The following is a 20,983-nucleotide window of genomic DNA, read 5'->3' as shown; positions in this document are numbered from 1 at the left end:
CTACCGCGCAGAAAATAAAAGAAACTTTGGAGCAGCGTGGGAACTGGCATACCCCGGGGGCGCCTTAATGGGAAGGAAGTTAGGGGACCGAGGAAAGAAGGAAAAACAATTTTCTTTCGCTGACTGTGCCAAATTCCTCCTCGACACTTTCTTAAGGGTATTGATCGATGCATCGAACCGGGTTATCGCGGTCCACCACGTTCGATTGATCGCGGAATTTATCCGATTCTACGTAATTAAGTGAGGGCGGGCCCCTCTCCCTTCTTTTCTCGCGTTCTTCCTTTTGTCCTGCTTCTTTTCCTCGCCTCTCCAACGCGGCAACCTGGGGGACCTGCTTTACCCTGGTGGAGCTGATACAGGGTACTTTCGGGGAGGTTTTCATGAAAGCCCTCTCCGAACACCCTCTAACCAACCTTTGCATTCTGATCGTGGCTGCCCCAAAAACCCATCTTAGGCATTTGTTCCTTAGGGACCTTCCCCATCAGGTAGCCAATAGTTTTCCTTACGGTTTACATACATCCCTGAATCTATAGACTGGTTAAGCGGTGACATCACTTGCTGCCGATGTCCCGGATGTATTTTTCCAAACATAACTTTCAACACGCTTGCTCCTATCCTCTCGCATTGAAAATGTATGGGAAAGGGATAACTTTTGTTTCAGTGACAGCAGTTATCAAGCAAAATAGTGTAGAGATTAAATACTGGTGAATGCATAGATATTTTACTAATTTCTTACAGATGATAGATTAATTAAAAATTAACATAAGAAAATCTAGTATTTTTTAAGCCCTCGTAACATTGGCGGTTTTAGCCCATATTTTTTTTTAAAAAAAATAAGAAGATATCTTACATGGTGAAAACTGATCGTAGAAGGTTGTCGTTTGTTACTGTGACAGCAGTTAGATATCCAAATACTTATGTCTATCGTATATCGGTGTAAAGACTTAGACTATATCGATGTTCTTACAGTAAATTGCTGACGTGTTTCTTGGAAACTACCCGATTTTCATACGTTATTTTTCACTAACTCCTTATGCGTGAAAAAAGAGTAAAATATCCAGGTCCAGCATCTAGTCTTTACATTGATGTACGGTACACATCATCTTTCTGTTTCCTGACTGCTGTCACTAGAATAAAAGTCACACCTTCGCGATCAGGAGCATAGGAGATTCGCCACGTGAAAGTTTGTTTGGAAACATACATCCGCGACACTGGCTCTGGTGACGTCACGCTTAACCAGTTGGTGTTTGTGAGTTTTCTCTGCGTGAACGTTTTTTTTTTGTTTTTTTTTGCAAGAATTTCATTGTACGAATGCGCGAACTCCTGCAAATTTAAATCACTGACAATTGTTAATAAAATTACGGTTGTACCAAGGAGAGATACACCGCGTCCAACTCGGGAACAAAAGTTGACAGTCAAATGTTTACTTCTCTCGCAGTTTCCCTTCGCTTGTTCCCTCCCTTACTTCGTTAGAAAATTCAGCAGCATTGACTAAGTCACCGCTTGTGCTCTGTATAGTTTTTCCCTTTCATGCTTTTGCAAGTACTTGACACTGTAATGTGTCGACAGTGTGTTCAAAATTGCTGCACATCTTGGCAACGTAGGGGCAAGAGTACGTGGCAAGCAGCTGATTGCATCACCTTAAGGTTGAAAATTCGACGTCAGCATCAGAGGGTTTTCTCTTTTTGATAGCGCAACCTTACCACTTTCTAAGATTGTTTGGTGAGCTGATAATCAAACGTGACTTCCGTTTTTCTCTTATCACGTAAGGATTTTCCACATAGTTCCACAAATATTGTACGAATAGTCTATTTTACGTCTTCTGATTAAACCTTATATTTTTTCAAAATATGAAGAAGATACAAGTAGAAAACATGGCAACTATTGGTGATTGTTGTACAGAAAAAATGTGCAGCAAGTCTACGATGCACTGTGTGCCACAAAGAGCTTTGGGAAGAAAAGGAGAATGCTTTATAAGGGCATGGCAATAGTAGTACATGTTAATAATGGTTTTCAATCAATATTGTAAATAAAGCTTGTTAAAATATTTAAAGCAAAAAAAGATTTAAGCAGAATACGTAAAATAGACTCATTCCCAATATGTTCGAGCCAACTATGTAAAACATCCTTACGTGATATTGATAAAAATGAGGCATTTTTTTTAAAATCAGCCTATTAAATACACAAAACTGATCTTACCTTTGCCAACAATTTTCAGTCACCCACATTTGCAGGATTCTGTAATCTTCAAGTAGCAAATGCTGTGCAGAATGGAATGAGCTTTCTCCTCACAAGTATCTACCTTACTGATATAGAAAACTAAAAATTGACTATGGTGCTTACACTTATAATTGTTGGTTAAGTTTCATCGCATTAACCAATCCAAAAGTGGATTTAAAGCAAACTTTTTAGTTAATATTGCTTATTCTCTGGTGTTGTAATTTCTTTGTTTTTACACATGCATCGTACACACTACTAAATACGAAAGTTGAACAACTTAGTGATATTCAAAAATATTAAAATGTCATTGTATACATTATTATATCCAGAAGATATTGATTATGGCAAATATTGATACAACTCAGGTGACGTCTTGTAATTGATGGATACGAGTATTAATGAATACAAAAAGTAGACTTTTTGGCACATAATTTCTCAGTGCTATTTACAGCGTGCATCTTCAAATTGGTATATACAAATAAACGTTAGCTAGAGCTCTCTGCATTTCATTTCTAGAACCTATACACTAGCATTTGAAGCATGGTAGAAATACTTTACAGGAACGTTTTTCTAGTACTGATCTGTTAGTGAATTATTATTTTTAATAGCTTCTTCATATTTGTAGTTGTTGTTGAGTCTTTGTCTACATACTAACTCATACTAACCCTCTCTTTCAGAGGCGGATTACACTCTCGATGAAACGTTCTGGAACGAAGATAGTCCCGTGGGTGAGTAAGCTTTGATTAACTTTTTAATTGGCCTGTACTTAAGAGAACAGTTGTATTGAATTTAATGTGAGAAAGGTGAAATGAGAGCCTTGTAATGTCGTAGCTAGATGTCAATTAAGCTCCTTCTACGAGCAAACGGAATCAAGACTGAAAATATTCTTAAGAACTCCTTGATCGTAAGATAGGTAAATACCATAATTTTCACAATACTTACGTGTTGTCCGAAATTGTACTCTAATACGAAACTATTCTTGTTTCATGAAAATGTAAACATCTTGTAAATATTTTTAAGGAGGGGCAAGAGGTAAAAATATCCCTGGTCGTATTGAAAATATCCCTCTATGACAATGGGGGTTACTTGAGTCTATTGGGGGAGATTCGCCCCTGTTTATTTCATGGGTTGCTACCGGCTGCTCACGTCGGCGGTAAACGTATAAGCCCACTAGAATTAACCTTCCTGGAGCCACAGATCTATTGCGTGGGGAAATTTAAGAATACATTTATTTCTTATTTGAAAAATTGCCATCGTCAAATAAAGTTTCGGCCCACAAATAACATCAAAATCTATGGTGAGGTAATTTGAACCATTGAAGTTTGAAAAGTTTGAACACATGTCGTTCACATGTACTTTCAAATGAGATATGTTGCGTTTGTCTGCCTTTATTGAAGACTGAGATAAGAGGCTTTGGATATCCTCATGTAAAACTCATGTTAATTCGCTTCTGATCTGTCATGGTATAACCTGTATGTATGTCTCGTATATTGTTAATGCATACTTTTTGATTCTCTGCTCGTGCTTCGACACTAGAGTTCCGGGTTCGAATCCGAGCCTAGGCATGGGTGTCCTTTGTGAGTGTCCCTTCATCAATTTCATCCTATCATCACTCATCCTCACATACCTTAGCCAAAAGTGGTAGAAGAGCGAAGTAAAACAAGCTAAATCAATCAATCGACTGGTCTATACTCTATCCCGGGAATATCTGGAGCAAGACCGTGCATAACGGTAAAGAAGTGGAGCAAGCGAGTGGTCGGAGCGAAGGAGTACACGCTTCCACACAATACCGTTCCCTCCCACGTGTTCATTGGTCTATCCCCCTCAAGTCATTACTTGTGCAGAGGCTCGCTCCAGAGATCCCCGGGACAGAGTATAGAATATACATATCTCATCAAGCCTATGTATCCAATATAGAGCTGCTGTTACCTTTAATGTGAGTATTGGTGAGTAGTGTTCTATGTATATTAAGATTGGATTTCATCACGTGGTTGATATTTTCATCTGAATGAAATAAACGTAGAGCTCCGATGTCCTACACTTTCCCTTTTAACACTTTCTCCCATCCTTACGCATCAAGACGCAATGTTCCTGCTTCAATGTGGAAGGCAGAAAGTGCGTGACTTCGATCGCTCTTTCTAGTCAAGTACTTTGAGTAGAAGAAAAGGTAGATAGAGTGAATCACTTGCTCCCTATTTCCTTTAAACGAGATGGAAAGATTACATAACGCTTCCTCCCTCGTTCAATCAAGGGATGATGTTTGCCTTCCACTATCTGAGAATGCGTAGCAGAAAGGAGAGCAGGAGGAAGAGGGAGTGTGTTAAAGTAATTGGAAAGACGTGGGGATGGAGAAAGCAGGGCAATGCAGGGATAGGGTGGGACAAAGTTTAAAGTTCGGCTAAGTCTCCAAGGGCAGGCAAGATTCCTATCTGCGCCTAAAAATTGTCGGTGGGCTGGAATTTTTAACCACCCAATTTCCGATTTCGGAAGAATTGATGGGATTCCTTTCGCTGTCCCTTTTCAATGAATCTGCTTCCAGTTTTAGATTCAGTCTCTATTTGTGATTATGTATGCGCACACACACACAAACTGAACATCACCAGCAAACTTTCAGAGTGAGTAGAGGACCTAGTTCTGGCGTTACGAGTCCTACTCGAAAGTTCCTATCCTGTTAATAAAACATAAAATGCTGACCAATGCAAAATTTATTGTATAAATTTGTAGAAATTGATTTATTGATCTTCGTCTGAAGAACACCCTGTTTGAGGGTGAAAACGTTACGTTTTTAGTGTATATTTTTTACACAATAAATGTTGCCTTGGTCAGCATTTTATGTTTTATTAACATGGAAACAAGGCTTAACAGTGTTACCATTCCTATCCTGTATGTATGTAGCCATGCACAACGGATTCAAGTTTGCCACTGTCATTTATTTTTCTGTCGTATAAGTCCATACATGCTAATTATATCTTTTGTTGCCATCGGGTTTTTGGATAGCCTCTTCTTTCCCAAGAAAAGGGATTGATGGTTCCATCTACAGAGTGACCAAAATTAAAGTTACCAAACTCAGAGCCCTCTGTAGCCTGTTTGAGGCATCGTAGAACTCTGAAATTGGTGAATCCACTATGCAGACGACGGGGAAGAGTATGGCGATAAAAATAAGATAGTCCAATTTTCCGCCACCAGGTTGAAATTTGGCGCTGTACTTCCATGATGGGTTGTACAAATAATCACGTTAAGTGATTTAGCTGAGTTATTAATTAGAAAGACATTTGTTAGTGGCTGGAAGTTGAGAGAAAATAATCTCTCGTTTATTGCAAGATTGCAAGGTAAAGGCAAATCCATAACCAATTGGAGCAGTTCACGTCATTATTACAACCCGTCATGGAAGTACAGCGCCACATTTCAACCTGGTGGCGGAAAATTGAACTTTTTTTTATCGCTATCCTCTTCCCCATGGTCTGCATAGTGGATTCATCAAATTTCAGAGTTCTACGATGCCTCAAACAGGCTACAGAGGGCTCTGAGTTGGGTAACTCTAATTCTATCCACCTGATATGTCAGTGTTTATATTTTGTGAGTTTGATCCGTGGATATTTTCATTTTTTCTCCACCAGTTGTAAAGGCCTGCACGTCTGACATCTCTAAGAGTGGGTCTGTCAACCGAGTAGGCGACTGTTAACGGCTACAGGCTACAACTATCTAGGTATTAGTTTGACTGATCCCTCCGCTTTTATTGTCCATGCATGCTATATCATCCTCCTTGCTTAATAAATCAGCTGAACCACAAGTCTTCTAAAAATTTACATGGTAAACTTTCCGTATCCGGAAAATGGATTTCTTAAAATTTACAGGACAAATTACTTACCGAATGCAGTTTCTTAGACTTGTGGAAGTTTGGGGAAGTGTTTTCTCGCATCGTTCATTGAATTTTGCCGGTAAATCATGTATTTTTCGATATAAATGTGTGACCGATGCCGAAAGCTGTTGCATCCATTTCCTTCCAGCCGGATGTTTCCTGTGTATGATGACGTAATCCCGGTCAGTGTTTCCAAACACGTGTTTTTGTAACTGAAGAAGGTACGTTTCCGAAAATGGTTTGTGGGGCTATGCGAGAATGGTGTGTGGGGCTACGCATTTTTTTTCTAAACCAATTTTTAACTATTCTAACCTAAACGTGACCCAACCTAACCTTACCTTACCGGAAATGGTTCGTGGGGCTATGTATAAATGGTTCGTGGGGCTATGTGTCAATGGTTGGTTTGTAGGGCTTCGTAGGTATTTTTGGATGGAGTGGGGTGGAAACACTGCATGCGGACTACGGTAGTGAAACTGTGACCGCCATTTAGTGTGTTACCGAAGAGAAAAAGAAACGAACAAAACTTACTTCATACGTCGAAAATATATCTTATTTCCGTGAAAAAAGTGAAATGCCACCTTCAGCAATGTTTCTCAATGCAGAATACGTAAGTAGGAATATAGAAAGTGACATAAATAGCGAGTTTCAGTCGTTTTCCGGATACGGAAAATTTACCATTTACATTTTTAATAACTTTTAAGTTAATATAGGTTAATCTGGGACTGTTATTACAGTTAAGGTGGGATCCGAACCCAGTGCAATACTCCCCCTTTAACTCGAAATTCCTTGATTACAAGTCAACATCGTTAGCCACTACGTTATGACTTATGAGGAAGGCTCCTCCAAAACCAATAATACATTTTCACTTAACATAAGAATGTGTTAGAATCGTCACCCCCTTCACCTGACATCTAAAATTAAGCAATTCCTCGCAAGATGTCTAAAACTAACAATGAGCCTCCAATGGTTCGGGGACAGCCAAAATGTCAATTATCCAACCCTCACGAGAGGAGGTTTTTAATCCGCCACTGTACGTAGAAGATTACTTAGAGAACCAATACAGAAGTGGAGTGAGTATTGACGATCGCAGTTTCCAAAACAATAATGGGGATTTTCAATATTGTTTCCATAATAGAAAAGGATGCAACCCTTACCTATCTTCCTTCTCTTTCGAGAAATTGTTTTTAACGATTCAAAGACCAGACAAATGAGGGCGATGAATGAAACGGAAGATTCACGAACCATTCTCATAATGCAGGATCCGGATGGTTATCCTCTGGGAAGACTTCGTTTCACTCGGATGTCAATTTCGGAGGATAAGGCGGAAAGGATATTGGATATGTTGCAGATCTTCTTAGTCTGACTAACCAGATCCATCGGTTACGGTGGGCGTAATCAGCTTGCCCACCCGAGCGGATAGTGGGTTGGCGGTATCGAAACGGATCAAGCAGTTCCCTGACTCTTCCTCTGGAACCGGAATAAAAAACATCCGAGTTTCATCTTTCCATGCTGCAACTTAACTTCGCTCGGTCCATTTCTGCATCTTTGGAAGTTATATTTGTCTCTGCTGAATGAGGGGGGAACCATCAAATTTTACAGCCGATAAAAGTAATTCATATATGCAATTAATTTGCTCCAACCTGCCATATTTTAATTTCATTTTGTTGATTGTTCCTGGATATTAACCTTAATGAAGGTACTGGAACAGCTTCTCTTACCTTAAAATGAACTTTAATCAGTTGACCGATGGCGTTTCCGAAGAGGACGGTGGGGGTTATAAGCCCCACTCTGGTAATGACATTCTATAACATCAATCAATATCATATACATGGAATTCTACCTGAATATATAATACTCCCCCCCCCCGCCACACCTCCCCTCTCCCGAGCATAGTTTCACCTTTATGTTAAAGTCAGAACTTAATTCTGGTACAGTTCCCGCCACTGAATTGACTGTCTACTGCAGGCTGTTGTGTTTCTGGCGACTGAACGTACTGTTGCGCGAGCCCTTCCAAAGGGCAAAATAATAATATCAATGAGCTATTTTAGCGGGTGAATTATCTCCAGCTCCCCCCCCCCCTCTTTGTCTCTGTTGCCTTCCCTTAGCCTCTACTGTGAATATGGTAACCAAGTGTTCAAATTCCCCTCGCAAAGGGAGCGTCGGGTTCTGATTGGCAGAGAACAAAGCACGTGGTGTCGCCAGCGCTCCTCTTAGTGGATGGATGCACTCACGTAATAGCAAGTTAGGTCTGCCAGCAGACGACAGAAACACTCAGTGGTGGGAACTGTACCAGGATATTCTCAATGTTGAAAGATTATGACAGTGTTTTCTTCAACCTATTTCGATTTTTGAGGACATGCCTTTTGCACTCTCTGTGAAGTCATCTTTTAGTCTTCCCATTTCTTTCTTAAATGTGCTGTGTGTTTGTCCTACGTAGGTAGGTATACACCTGCACTTGTGAATTAGAACGGGTGTAACTTCTTTAATATTAGGCATGCATTTTTGATAACGTTTTCCCGCATCGTGTGAAGTGTGCAAATAGCCCCTTACGTGCTCATATGTTTTAAGTTAATAAATCCATCAAAGAAACATAAGACAAGCTTAGATCCGCCCGGTAGGAAAGCCATTCTCAAGGTAGGACATTGATATACTATACCCACACTGAGAGACTCTGTTTACGGTAGCAACATAAGCTCAGTATTATAACACTTGTCGTGGTTACTTGAAAACAAGTTAAAGCTATGAAAATCCACAGTTCCTCCCACGCTTCTTCTCCAGACAAGCATAGATGCAATACAATACAAACCAAGACTCGCATGTCTCGACTTTGGCAACTATAATATTTGGAATCAAAAAACAATCATGGCTGCTTCAATTCTATCTCGCAATATCATATAACTCAACCGAATGTGGGGCCTCCCCGATGGCGCAGTGGTAGCGTCGTAGCCTTGTAATCAAGGGGTCCCGGATTCGATACCCGGTGGAGGCACATAGTGGTTCGGTTTCCACTTTAAACTGTAGGTCCAGTCCCGATTAGCCTTACTGTGTATAAAGTGGACTTAAAACACCAAATCAAATCAAACCAAATCAACCGAATGTGACTTATGGTTATTTCTTTAGCCAGATCAATGTAACAATAACAGTGTTAATAATGAGAGAATAAGCTTTGTTATTCAAATATCGCATATAATATGCGACTTGTATGCGACACGTCTAAAAGTGTAACCAACCATGCTCTGTTCATATCTCGACAGCCTATCATTCAACCTTCCTCCAAGATCAAGATTATGATGACCATACTATTTCCGCTAATGTGTTGTATTTTGTTCCGTACATATTGAATTGCACAAGGCAGTGTTCACATTAGTCAGTTAGGTTCAGTCCCCCCTTACCTACACTCGAGTAGTAACTACAGGGTGGTCCAAAAGTGTGAAACGGGCCGAATAAAACCGAAATGCATTCGGTTATTGAAATTTTATATGTGTACATGTAGTTTTGGGATGGGGGAAAACCTACCGAACCGCTTTTGAAATATGGTTGCCATCTTAAAAGCCGCCATCTTGGATCGAGATCACTTTTTTAAAATGGTAACATGAAATTCAATGGAAAAAGCTCACAAACACGATGGTAGCATTCATTTTTGCAAAACTTTATTCATGTTCATGCTACAGGGTGTAAATGAAGTGTTTTCAACGGTTTATCTCACTGTTGCAGGATGTTGGAAGATATGCTCAATGTGTCCACCATTGTTGGGCAGTGTCATATTGAGTCGATTCAACCATCCCTGATGCACTTTCGATAAGATGTCTGGTGTAATGCTTGCACAGCACTCGAAAATTCTGTCTTTCAAATGGTCCATATCACGAATTTTTACGGAATAGCCCAGTGATTTCACGTGGCCCCACAGATAAAAATCGAGGGGGTCAGGTCCGGCGAGCGTGGTGGCCATTCCACAGCTCTCCTTCGACCTATCAAACCGATTGGGAAACTGGATGTTCAGATAGTCCCTAATATTGTGACCAAAATGCGTGGGAGCGCCGTCATGTTGATAGAATTCAGGGAAAGTGCCATCCTCGATCATGAGAGATGGAAAGACTTGTGTATCCAGTAAGTTCAAATAATCCTCTGCATTGAGGGTAACGTCAATGAAGAAAGGTATTACCACACGGGTTCCCCATATGCCACACCATACCATTACTTTTGAACGGAGGACTGTCCCAGATGTATCCACTCATTGAGGATTCGATTCGGACCAGTATCTCATGTCTTGTCTGTTCACCTCCCCATTGAGAGAAAAGTTTGCTTCATCACTGAACAACACCTTGTGAGGGAAGGTAGGGTCTTGTAACACCTTACGGGAGATTTCTTCTGCATTTTCAACCCTGCGGTCAGGATTGTCCTCACTCAGGTTTTGAGCAAATTGGTTCTTGTATGGATGCCATTAGTGCTTTTTCAGAATCCTCATAATGAAAGCACGACTCACACCAGTAATAGCAGCATGACTACGGGTACTACGGTACGGACTCAACGTAACTGCCGCCAACACAGCTGTTGATGTCGCTTCATCTGTGGCTACCTTAGCCTACCTGATTTGGGCCTGTTTGCAACAGATCCAGTATCTCTGAACTTGGCGATCAGTTTCCGCACAGTGCTGTCAACAATGGGAGCTCGTTCTGGGTGGCGCTGATTGAACTCATCGGCGATGACTTTCGAGCTTCTTTCCCCATACATCAAGATGATTTCCACGCGTTCTGCTTGTGTGAGCTCCATTTCTTAGTGCACCTGCAACAATGAGAGAAACCGTTGAAAACACTTATTTAACACCCTGTAGCATGAACATGAATAAAGTTTTGCAAAAATGAATGCTACCATCGTGTTTGCGAGCTTTCTCCAGTGTAATTTCATGTGTCGCATGCCTAGGTTCACATTTAAAAAAGTGATCTCGATCCAAGATGGCGGCAATCAAGATGGCGACCATATTTCAAAAGCGGTTCAGTAGGTTTTCCAACATCCCCAAACTACATGTACACATATAAAATTTCAATAACCGCATGCATTTCGGTTCTATTCGGCCCGTTACGCACTTTTGGACCACCCTGTATATGTTTATTATTCAGCAACAAATGCTATAGATGCTATAGGTCAATTCAAAGTTCCCTTACCCTAATGTGGCAAGGCTTCAATCTAGGTCTGATCAACCTAGCTGTAAATGTAAAAGATCGCTCTCCTATGCACGCGTGGACTGCAGGGCAAGCAGCAGCGGTACTGGAGCGAGGCAGGAGGCTTAGTTGATCGCGTTCGTAGGGTATGCAGGCGGTACACTCACACAGAACGATAGTTCTCGCTTGTCAAGTCGGCATTATTTCATAGATATACGTGCAAAAGCTACTATTGTTTACAAATAAAACATTTGTATAAAACCATCGACACCATGAACGGAACAGAACGTTATTAAAACAGGTCAGCCTGTACTCTGTCCTGAGAATCTCTGGAGGGAGCGAACGAGAACAAGTCTCTGTGCAAGTGGTGACTCGAGAAGGCTCGACCAATGAACGTGCGATAGGAAACTGAATTGAAAGGGGGGCGGGTGACTTCAGCATTTGCTGGAGCGTGTTCTGCTTCTATCCGCTCACTCGGGTTCTCCCCTTCTCTGTCGTTATGCACGACCTTGCTCCAGGGATTCCCGTGATAAAGAGTATAATAACTGAAAAAGTAACCACTCTAACCAAAAACCAACACCATCGATTGCAGGGCATGTAATTTCCCTCCCTTTATTAAAGTGACTCGTGCAACTGACACGTCACCTTGAGTTTACCGGATGGGGAATCCCGGAAAATCGGGACTATCCTGTGTGATTAAGTACGGTGGCGTGTTATACTGGGATACAGGACTTCCAGTAGGGAACACGTTTGCTGTCCCTTGAGACGATGAGTTATCGATGCTTAACAATTACGTGTTCTCTGGGCCCACGCTATCCGGCTCACATTCAAGGAGGAAGAAAGAAGACGAATAACGATCAAAGCACGTGACATCTTCAAGAAGCTCCCGTGTACGCTGTGCTAGTCTGACAACCAATCAGAGAATCGCGTGGGCTGTTCAAAAGAAAAGTGCCTGGTGAAGCATTCGGAAAGACTAATGTTCCGTGATGCATTTCGATTGATGTAACTGGAGAATAACATACGCTCTATAGATGGCAGCAGTAGTCTCTGAATTTGGAAAAAAACATTCCACGAGTCATGCGAATGCATCACGAGATGGTACTAAGCTTCTAGAGTCAACAATGGTGAGCGTTTTTGTTCTTTTAGGCATTGTGCGAATTAAACTTTTTGCTTTTGGGGGGAGGAGGATGCCCAATCCAAGGCCGGTCGAAGAATTTTTTTCCCGGGGACGGGGGAATAGTTTGATTTTATATCTTGCCTTTCAGTCATAGAAACTTGTATTGTTGTTTCTTTGTTATTATCATTATTATTATTACTATTAGTATTATAATTTTACAAATCATAAAATTGAAATTTAATATAAAATTTATTGGCGCTGTATGCAAGTTCAGACTCAGTCTCCTATCTACATAGAAACTGGATTCGCCTTGCTTCCTTTCCATAAACATCTATCACTTTGTTGATGAACAGTTCTTTGTCTTTCTGTACTTTTTCGCAAAGCACGGATATCAAACATATACCACTTAATCTACTGATCTTCATGGTACCTCTGATCCATGTTTTTAAATTCCGAAAGGTGATACGTTCTTGTAATTAGACGCGTCGTATTATTATACTATTAAACGTATTATTATGTTTATTAATAATAACTTAATAATACTCAGCGGTGAACGATGAGACTCGGTGAAGTACACAGACTCCTCTCAGGTACAGGGATAGTGTTAGGCGAATACAATAATCACAGCACAGAGAAATAAAACCACATTACTGCAGTATGTATAAACTGAAAGGTTTTATTCTTTATTTATTGCAATTATAATGCAAATATACTTGAGACGAAGGCGAGGATTTCGCTTTGTCGATGAATTGACTCAACTAAAACGCATAAACTCAATGCGTGGCTATCGGCAAGCCTATGATCACATAGACCTAGCTTGCGCCCCGAACTACCACACCAAGAGATATGCAATGATAACTGAGCCAATATTTGCTCTTTAGCCTTCTATTTCCAAATTAATCCTTAGGCTAGCTTTATTATTTAACGTAGAATGGTTGCAGTATTGTGCATATCATCAATGCATGGCTATCGGCGTACCCATGATCACATAGGCCTAGCTTGCGCCCCGAACTACCATACACAACACCGAGGAGTTCTTTTTAATTTTAAAAGCTTCGTCGATCCGTGGCGAAAAAGTGTGATCATCTCTTACGCGATATCCTCGCTTTTATACTATTTCGAGAACACAGATTCAAGTGCAGATGAATCACTCACTATTTACAAAAAGATTCTACCAACAAAACTGACATCTATGTTTAGAAATACAAATTCGTATATTGCACTCTCAAACAAAGATACATTAAATTGCCCATAATGTAGAATAAAATACAATAAACAAAATATATACATTACAAACAAGGTGCATTATTACATATAATAACAAAGAAATTACGCTTTCGTTCATAAAAATAAATACATTAGTGACATATTTTCTACTGGTGACGTCACATAAAAATGTGGATCATATCAAAGGTATGTAAAAAAAAGGAACAATTGAAATTGACGGGATGCGAATTATCGAGTGCAGAGCCCGACTTTTCGTAGTTCCAAAGGATCTTATTGAAAAGAGGCTAATTCTTGATATTTTCTGCAATATAAGTGTCTGCAATTTCTTGAAGTTAACACTTTATATTCCAGAGGAATTCGATTGCGTACAATTTAAGATTTAAACCGCATCTGGAAATTTCGAAAATTTCCGATCTGATCGGGAAATGGAGATTTATTTTCAGTCCCGAACGTCAGAATTATTAATATTTCGTTCCCAATCCCATCCCGATCAAAAGTTTTCCGTCCCGCGGACCATTAGTTACGACACTCAACATGATTCTAATGTCTCTTGTTATTTTGTTGGGCATGGCAGTTAATTGTTGTAACTGACAGCCTGTAAATCGCCGAAAACATCATTCTTTGTAACAAAATATCGCTAGAATTTCATCATTCGAATACATGAACTTTTATCAGATATCTCTAGGGTGCAAGTGCCCCCTCCCTCTGCTGGCGCCGCTGGCCTACTCAGTGGCGTATTTGTGATTTCATTTTGGGAAGTAGGTTTTTTTGTGTTTTCAAATTTGTATGTATGTTAGTAGTCAGTAAACTAAACTATTGACCTGCGGTTCTACGTATACCTACCTTGAATATCGGTTCTATCCTAGGTCAAATCTTACTTACTTAATACATTTATGACGTAATTTAGAAACAACGTATTTACATTCTAAGAAAACACAAACTCCTAGCGAGAAAGAGCCATCGAACAAGTAACACCAAAACGTATCCAAATTTCCATTTCCAGGTTCAAACTTAATGTTCATTTGACCACCTAAAAGTTTCGTGTGAAAACTTGAATACATGTTCGGTGAGGTTGGGCAGTTGCAGAATCGTCCTCCTTTAATCCACAAGGCTGCATACCTTTCGGCATGGATATCTTTGATGACTAGACAATTAATTAGCACGATTGATTTTTCATTTGTGTTACAGGGAAGAAATGCTATACTGTATCCTTTCCAAACAATTTTCTTTGAGGGGATAAACAACGTCCCTGGCAGGGATAAAAATAATTTTCTTTTGCTGGGAATAAAATGTTTTGTGGGGGAAATCCCCGGCATCCCCCCCCCCCCCGCCCCACACTGCTTTTAGGTAAGGCTGCCGAAACAAAATGCGTCTTCTACAGATAAGATGTTCTACGTGTAAATCACCCTCTGACTCCTCCCTTCTTCGCTCTATGGTCACGCCTCTGCGCTGTTGCCATATTACGATTGATTAATTGATTTCGTTGATTTTATTTCGCGTCTTGTGCCTCTTGGCTAATTTGCGAAGATGGGGATGAATGATGAAATGATGAAATTGGTGAATGGACATTCACAAACAACCGAGCCCGAGCGGGATTCGAACCCAGGACCATTGTGAAGAACGAGACCACCTGTCCTATGAGGCTGAAGGACATATTGTAATTTTATTCTCACATATATATGTGTTCACCTTCTTCACAAATTATTGCATTGTGGGATCGAGCAGCCATGATGGAGACCAGTTCTTGTAAGCATAAGGAATTCAAGCGGAGGGGCGGGCGAGAGATTTGAATCTTGTTTACGATGGTGCAGTGTTCAGTACTCGGTTGTTCAAACAGAATCTCACGTTATTTCACGATATTTCCTTCCACACGACAAAACAAAATTGGCAGCGAACATGGCGGCTGTGCGAATGAATCTCACCTATAGCTACGTATAGTTTTTCGTTTATGTCGTGATGCTTTCTACGATCCTAATGAAGTAATAATTAAAATTTCCTGTGATCTATTCCACTGCCTCGTTGGCCGAGCGCATTGAATGATCCAGGTTCGAGTCCTTACCAACTTCGGCGTTATTTTGTGTCTGTCTTTTCATAATTCATCATTCATTTTCATCGTCGCGATTAGTACACTGAGGTGGAAAAGTGACGTAAACTTATACAAACAAAAAACCAGGTATCCTCGCTTTTTTCCCTCGATCACAAAAATTATATTCAATATAACTTTAAAAAAATAGGGAACAAAATTACAGTTTATGTGCCAATGAAATGCTTACCTTTTACTAAAGACGCTGGCATAACATGACATTTTTAGTTCTGCTACTGTAGACAGAATAACGAAATTTCGGTCGGATAAAATTTGATTAGAATTTTACCTAGGTAAGTACAAATCTGATCACTGTGCGGTACAATTTGGATCAACATTGAGTGAAGAAACAGTATCCTTAATATATACTACAAGTGCAACTTCTTCTATGGCGTAGGCCTACAGGAGCAAAATAAATACAAATTGCATGTTCCGTTAGTTTAATAACTCTGTTTGACTACATACATCGTTACGCAGCTACCCGCACTTACTTCGGTGTCAATCCCAATCCTCGCCCTTCCAAATACATCAGTCTCTTCACAATTGCGTCTTCCATCTGCTTGGAGAAAACTGTTGGGATGGCCAACAATAATCCTGGAAGGGGAAGAAACACCCGATGCTTCTTGACGTGCCATCGTTACTTTGTTTTGGAGGGTGGCAAATGGAACATGATAAAGTTACGATGCTCCACGTATAAATAAGTGTCCCTCTAGAATACTCTGCACGGCATTTTCGAGAACTCGGGATGAATACTGTTGATATACCTTCTTCGGTGTTCGTTTGCGAGGCATCTGTAACAATAAATTGAACAACGCATTTACTTTCTGAATTAATGTGTTGCACGCGTTACGGTAATGGAACTCAAACTGTATACCTCGCTGATCGAATGTGTACCACTTTGTGCATGGAAACAAATATTTCTGTAGTTCCCTTATCTCTCATCAGATAGCTACAGATGTCACATTTTAGAGCCACCACATGCTCGTCCACGTTTGACCTGAATTTCGCTGTCCTACGTTCAAGCATAAACACGGGGCATGCAAAACGACAGGCAGACGTTTATATACAAAGCACCTATTCTATCTCCAACGTACTCACCTTGCCATACAAAATACGTCTGGTTCTTCGGGTAGAATTTCTCGATGTTTCTACACAACACACCTGACACCCCACGCAACAACTCTCACTCCTCAAATCAGCGTTGTCAGTAAAAGGAAGCAAAATATTCGACTTTTTAGAACGGGTGATCGAAATAGTACCTATATCAAAAATGTACCATCCTACCCTATTGTAGAAATCTCCGAGCGTTGCATTTAATGAAATATAACATTATTATTACTATTATTATTATTGATTGATTGACTTGATGTATTAAGTCCATTTTATGCACAGTAAGTAAAGTAAGTAAACCTACAGTTTAAAGTGGGATCCGAACCACTATGTGCCTCCACCAGGTATCGAACCCGGGACTCCTTGATTACAAGACGTCGACGCTACCACTGCGCTATAAGGGAGGCACTATTATTATTATTATTATTATTATTATTATTATTATTATTATTATTATTATTATTATTATTATTACTCATCTTCCTCGTTATCTCCAAACACAAGGCAGCAGCAAATGGTAAATGAACATTCCGGTTTATTTTAACAGTTGAACACAAAGAAACGTTAAAAATCAATTTAAAGCGGAGAGAGATCTGCCCAGATTTCTTGGAACGGTGCAGTTTGGTGTAACAAACGGAACGGTGATGTAAATTTTGTCTCCCAAGTTTTTAAATTGGATAAATGTTTGGTGATACCCTGTATTGTAGAAATCCAGCCGTGAATAAACTGAAAGTCGAAACATTGATTTTATCTGTCGATAGACGCGTCAGTTAGTGGTCCCAAAGGGATTTCTAGCCGAGAAGGTGGATTAAATAGGAGAGAAATTCCTAATATTAATAGTCACGTAATTTACAAGGGAGAGTCGAATGAAGACCTTAATTTGTATTTGTTTCGTATCGAGTAGATTTCTATAGGGCTGCACAAGTTTGATGCAGTTTAGCACATACCTATTGCTGATCTACATGTGTTTTCAGCTTTTAGTTAATGGCTGTATACCTTAAGGAGAATAAATCTTTCAGGTCCCCGTGCAGTCACTTATGGGCCACTGCGAAGGCCTTTCCACCCATCTGCCTGCGAACTGAGGCCATTATCGAATTTTCTCCTCCATTAGTAAACTTGCTGGTGTGGTAAGCATGCACAGAGATATTGAATTTTAATTTTTCGAGAATTTTCTGTAAGTTTTAGGGTGACAGAGGGCAAGAAACTACTCCTCTTCGCTGGTGCAAGTGGTACAAATTAACAAAAATGGTTCACTTGATTACGTTGCAACCTTGAGGTCGTTTTGTAAATAACAGTTGATACCTCATATAAATTTGGGCTGTGTACGGTATGCCCTACAACATTTCTTGGACTTTTGAGGTTTTAATTTGCCTCTTGTAATACGAAAGCCTGGCATGCAGCTTTGTAATTATTCCAAAGAATCTTTGTGAATAAAATTATGGTGTGTTGAGAAAATTTGTGGAGTGGCGTGTTTGGGAGTGCGTGGATAAATCATTGTTCCAAACCTATACGAATCAAAGGTTGAGTCAGGGGAGCAGCGAACAAAATATTAACTTAAAAAACGAAGAATTGTTAAATCAATGAAAGTCAAGCTCGTCTAGCAGATTTTGGCAGCTAAAAGCAGTTTAACAGAGAGGAAGAAATACTTAACTTTCATTTTCTTCTGCTTCTCAGCAAGTTCCTTGCACCCTTTTGCTGACTAATCGATATAGAAAAAATAATTTGTCTAAGTAATCCAGTTCGTCGTACGATTGGCCCATTCAAAATTAACCGATCGGAGCCACTTTGCTGAATAGTAAATTTATTTTCAAGGGAACCTTTGGCCCACATAATGGATTTAACAAGGGAAGATCAATTGGGTAAAGTAGCTACTAGATCTTTGGTTGTCCTTTTAATAATGAAAGCGAAAGCAGTAGACGTTCGGCAGGCCTCGTGCGTCTTCGGTTGTACCTGACTTTGCAACTGGTCGAAGACTTTCCTGAAAGTTATTGTGGGAAATTGGTTTCTTTCGATTCACGTTTATAATCTTGGAAAGTCAACACTATCCCTTTTATCATGTAGCAAACGAGTCCCTAAAAACTTTCCAATCATCTGAAAGAGAGCGTCTTACTGCCTGTCACGTACCGTCTGGACGCGTGGTCATTTCGTTTGTGTAAGGTCACGTACCTACCACGACCGTAGTTGGCGAGTATGAGTTAAATCGCTACCCTGAACAGTATAGAATCTGTGTAACATGTTTCAACACCATAAATTAATCTAATTTTCTCCCATGGTACTGTTTCGGCTCTTGTCCAGTCTCACGGCGGGTGGCCTACAAGCTGACAAGGGAAGTGGGGAGCGGGGAATATGTAGCAGACCAACAGTGGTGGCGCCGATAGTTACGACGTCACAGAAGGATGTGCTGCGCGCACCTCGTTCTACAGGCTGCTGTGTTTCTTATCGCGCTGGATTGGTCGCTTTCCCGCGTGTAGGTCGCCCGTCGTAAGACTGGACAAAAGCTATATCAGTAATTCATGCGCTACAAACAGGAATATAATTACTGAATTATTTTTTCATTTGCATTATAAATGTGGCTGAGCCGATACCAGTTTATAACCTTCACTCACCGATTCCCACATATACCGACACTTGAAAATAATAACTAATATAGTTGATCAAAATATTGATTAATATTAGTGTTTCCGTATTCCTCTCCAATTATCAATATCAATTTACCAATAGTTTCGAGTTAAGTTATTCAAGAATTACATCGAAATATCAAAAGATATGTAACGTAATCATAAATACAGTTTTTCGCACAAAACTTTGAATTTTGCATAATATCCAGGATAATTGGACTCCGCGAAAGCGTCGCACAACATTTTTTCAGACCTGTAATAGATCAAAATGCTGGAAAAGTATTGGCCGGGATTGGTAAAGAAGTTCCAACTGGTATTTTCTGATACCGCTGCCCATCTATCGGTATCGGCTCAGTTGTAATTATAAATGTATTATACTTTATGCAACGGCGTTGGGTCTTTCATTTATGTTTAAACTTCCTACATACCTGAGTGATTATATTGTTATTTTATAAACACGAATGTGATGTGTACTGATGGACAATTCGAACAATGTTATATTCACACAGATTGCTGTATTTCCACTCTTCCTTGAACTATTACCATGCTATTTGTATGCTAGATGTTCAATTTTTCTTCATTTATTTGTTCATACGGGTCCATTCATAATTGCTTAAGGAACGTCAGCTCTGTTCCTATCGTTTGCGTAGAAACTTAAATAAAAACAGCTCTTCAATTTATCTACATAGATCTTCGTCACAGAAACTTTTCTTGCAACTATTTATTATGGATCATCCATACTGGCGCTCAAGATAAGGCAGTTCTGATGCAGCGTTTAAGTGTCGATTAACTTTTAACTTTGACGCTAACGTAGAGTTTTAACAGCCACATTTTGGCTCAGCCTTACGTTTTATGACGGAAGTAGGCCATTTAAAAACAATTGTGTATGGTTTAATGCACGTGGAATTTTCAAAATAGGCAAAATTTAAATTGTCAAAGCTCTGTTTTAAAAAATATTTTAAAAGCAATGACTTTCAATGCACATTTTCGAGACTCATGTTTTTCAGACAAATTAAAAAAATATTTTCGAATATCACGTTCCTTGTGTTGAATGAAAGAAATGTGTTTCTTCAATTTCACTCTATCCGTAATTTACGCGTAAAAGCTTCTTTCAACTTTATGGAAAATACTTTATTAATAACAGCGCGCTTCTCTTCAGTATATTATTAAGTAACATGTAGAATAAATAACTTCATTTCTCAATATATTATTAAGGAAAATATAGAGTGGTAATATCACTTCAATATATTGTTAAGAAACATATAGGATAAATAAGGATACTTCTCTTCAATGAACTATCATGAAAGATACAGGGCATAAACAGCACTCAATATATTAGACGAGAATATATGGGATAAATAACAATATTTCTCCTCAATATTATATTTAGGAACATACATGATAGATAGCAATATTTGATCTCAATTTTTCATTAGGAAGAATATATAATAACTAGCAACATGTGTCCTCACTATATTATTAAGGAATATATGGGGTAAATAACAACAATTCTTTTCAGTATATTATTAAGGAACCATTACGTTTTCAACACTTAGTAGATTGTGGCTTCAGTGTCCCCTTATTGGTCAT

General features: G+C 39.6%; 1 protein-coding gene across 1 annotated transcript in view; it reads left to right on the top strand.

Annotated features, from left to right (window-relative positions):
• Window positions 1–2,332: 2,332 nt before the first annotated feature.
• Window positions 2,333–20,983, top strand: part of mmd (disintegrin and metalloproteinase domain-containing protein mind-meld) — a 608,670-nt gene continuing 590,019 nt past the window's right edge. Inside the window, exons 1-2 of the mRNA XM_083121407.1 lie at window positions 2,333–2,357; window positions 2,898–2,948. Of these exons, the coding sequence (XP_082977533.1) occupies window positions 2,333–2,357; window positions 2,898–2,948 (76 nt within the window). The remainder of the gene's footprint in view (window positions 2,358–2,897; window positions 2,949–20,983) is intronic.

This window comes from Lepisma saccharinum, chromosome 4, assembly GCF_977018435.1.
Source record: "Lepisma saccharinum chromosome 4, izLepSacc3.1, whole genome shotgun sequence".
Lineage (NCBI taxonomy): Eukaryota > Metazoa > Arthropoda > Insecta > Zygentoma > Lepismatidae > Lepisma > Lepisma saccharinum.
Note: the sequence above shows the minus strand (reverse complement) of the source record. Positions and strands in the feature narration are given on the sequence as shown.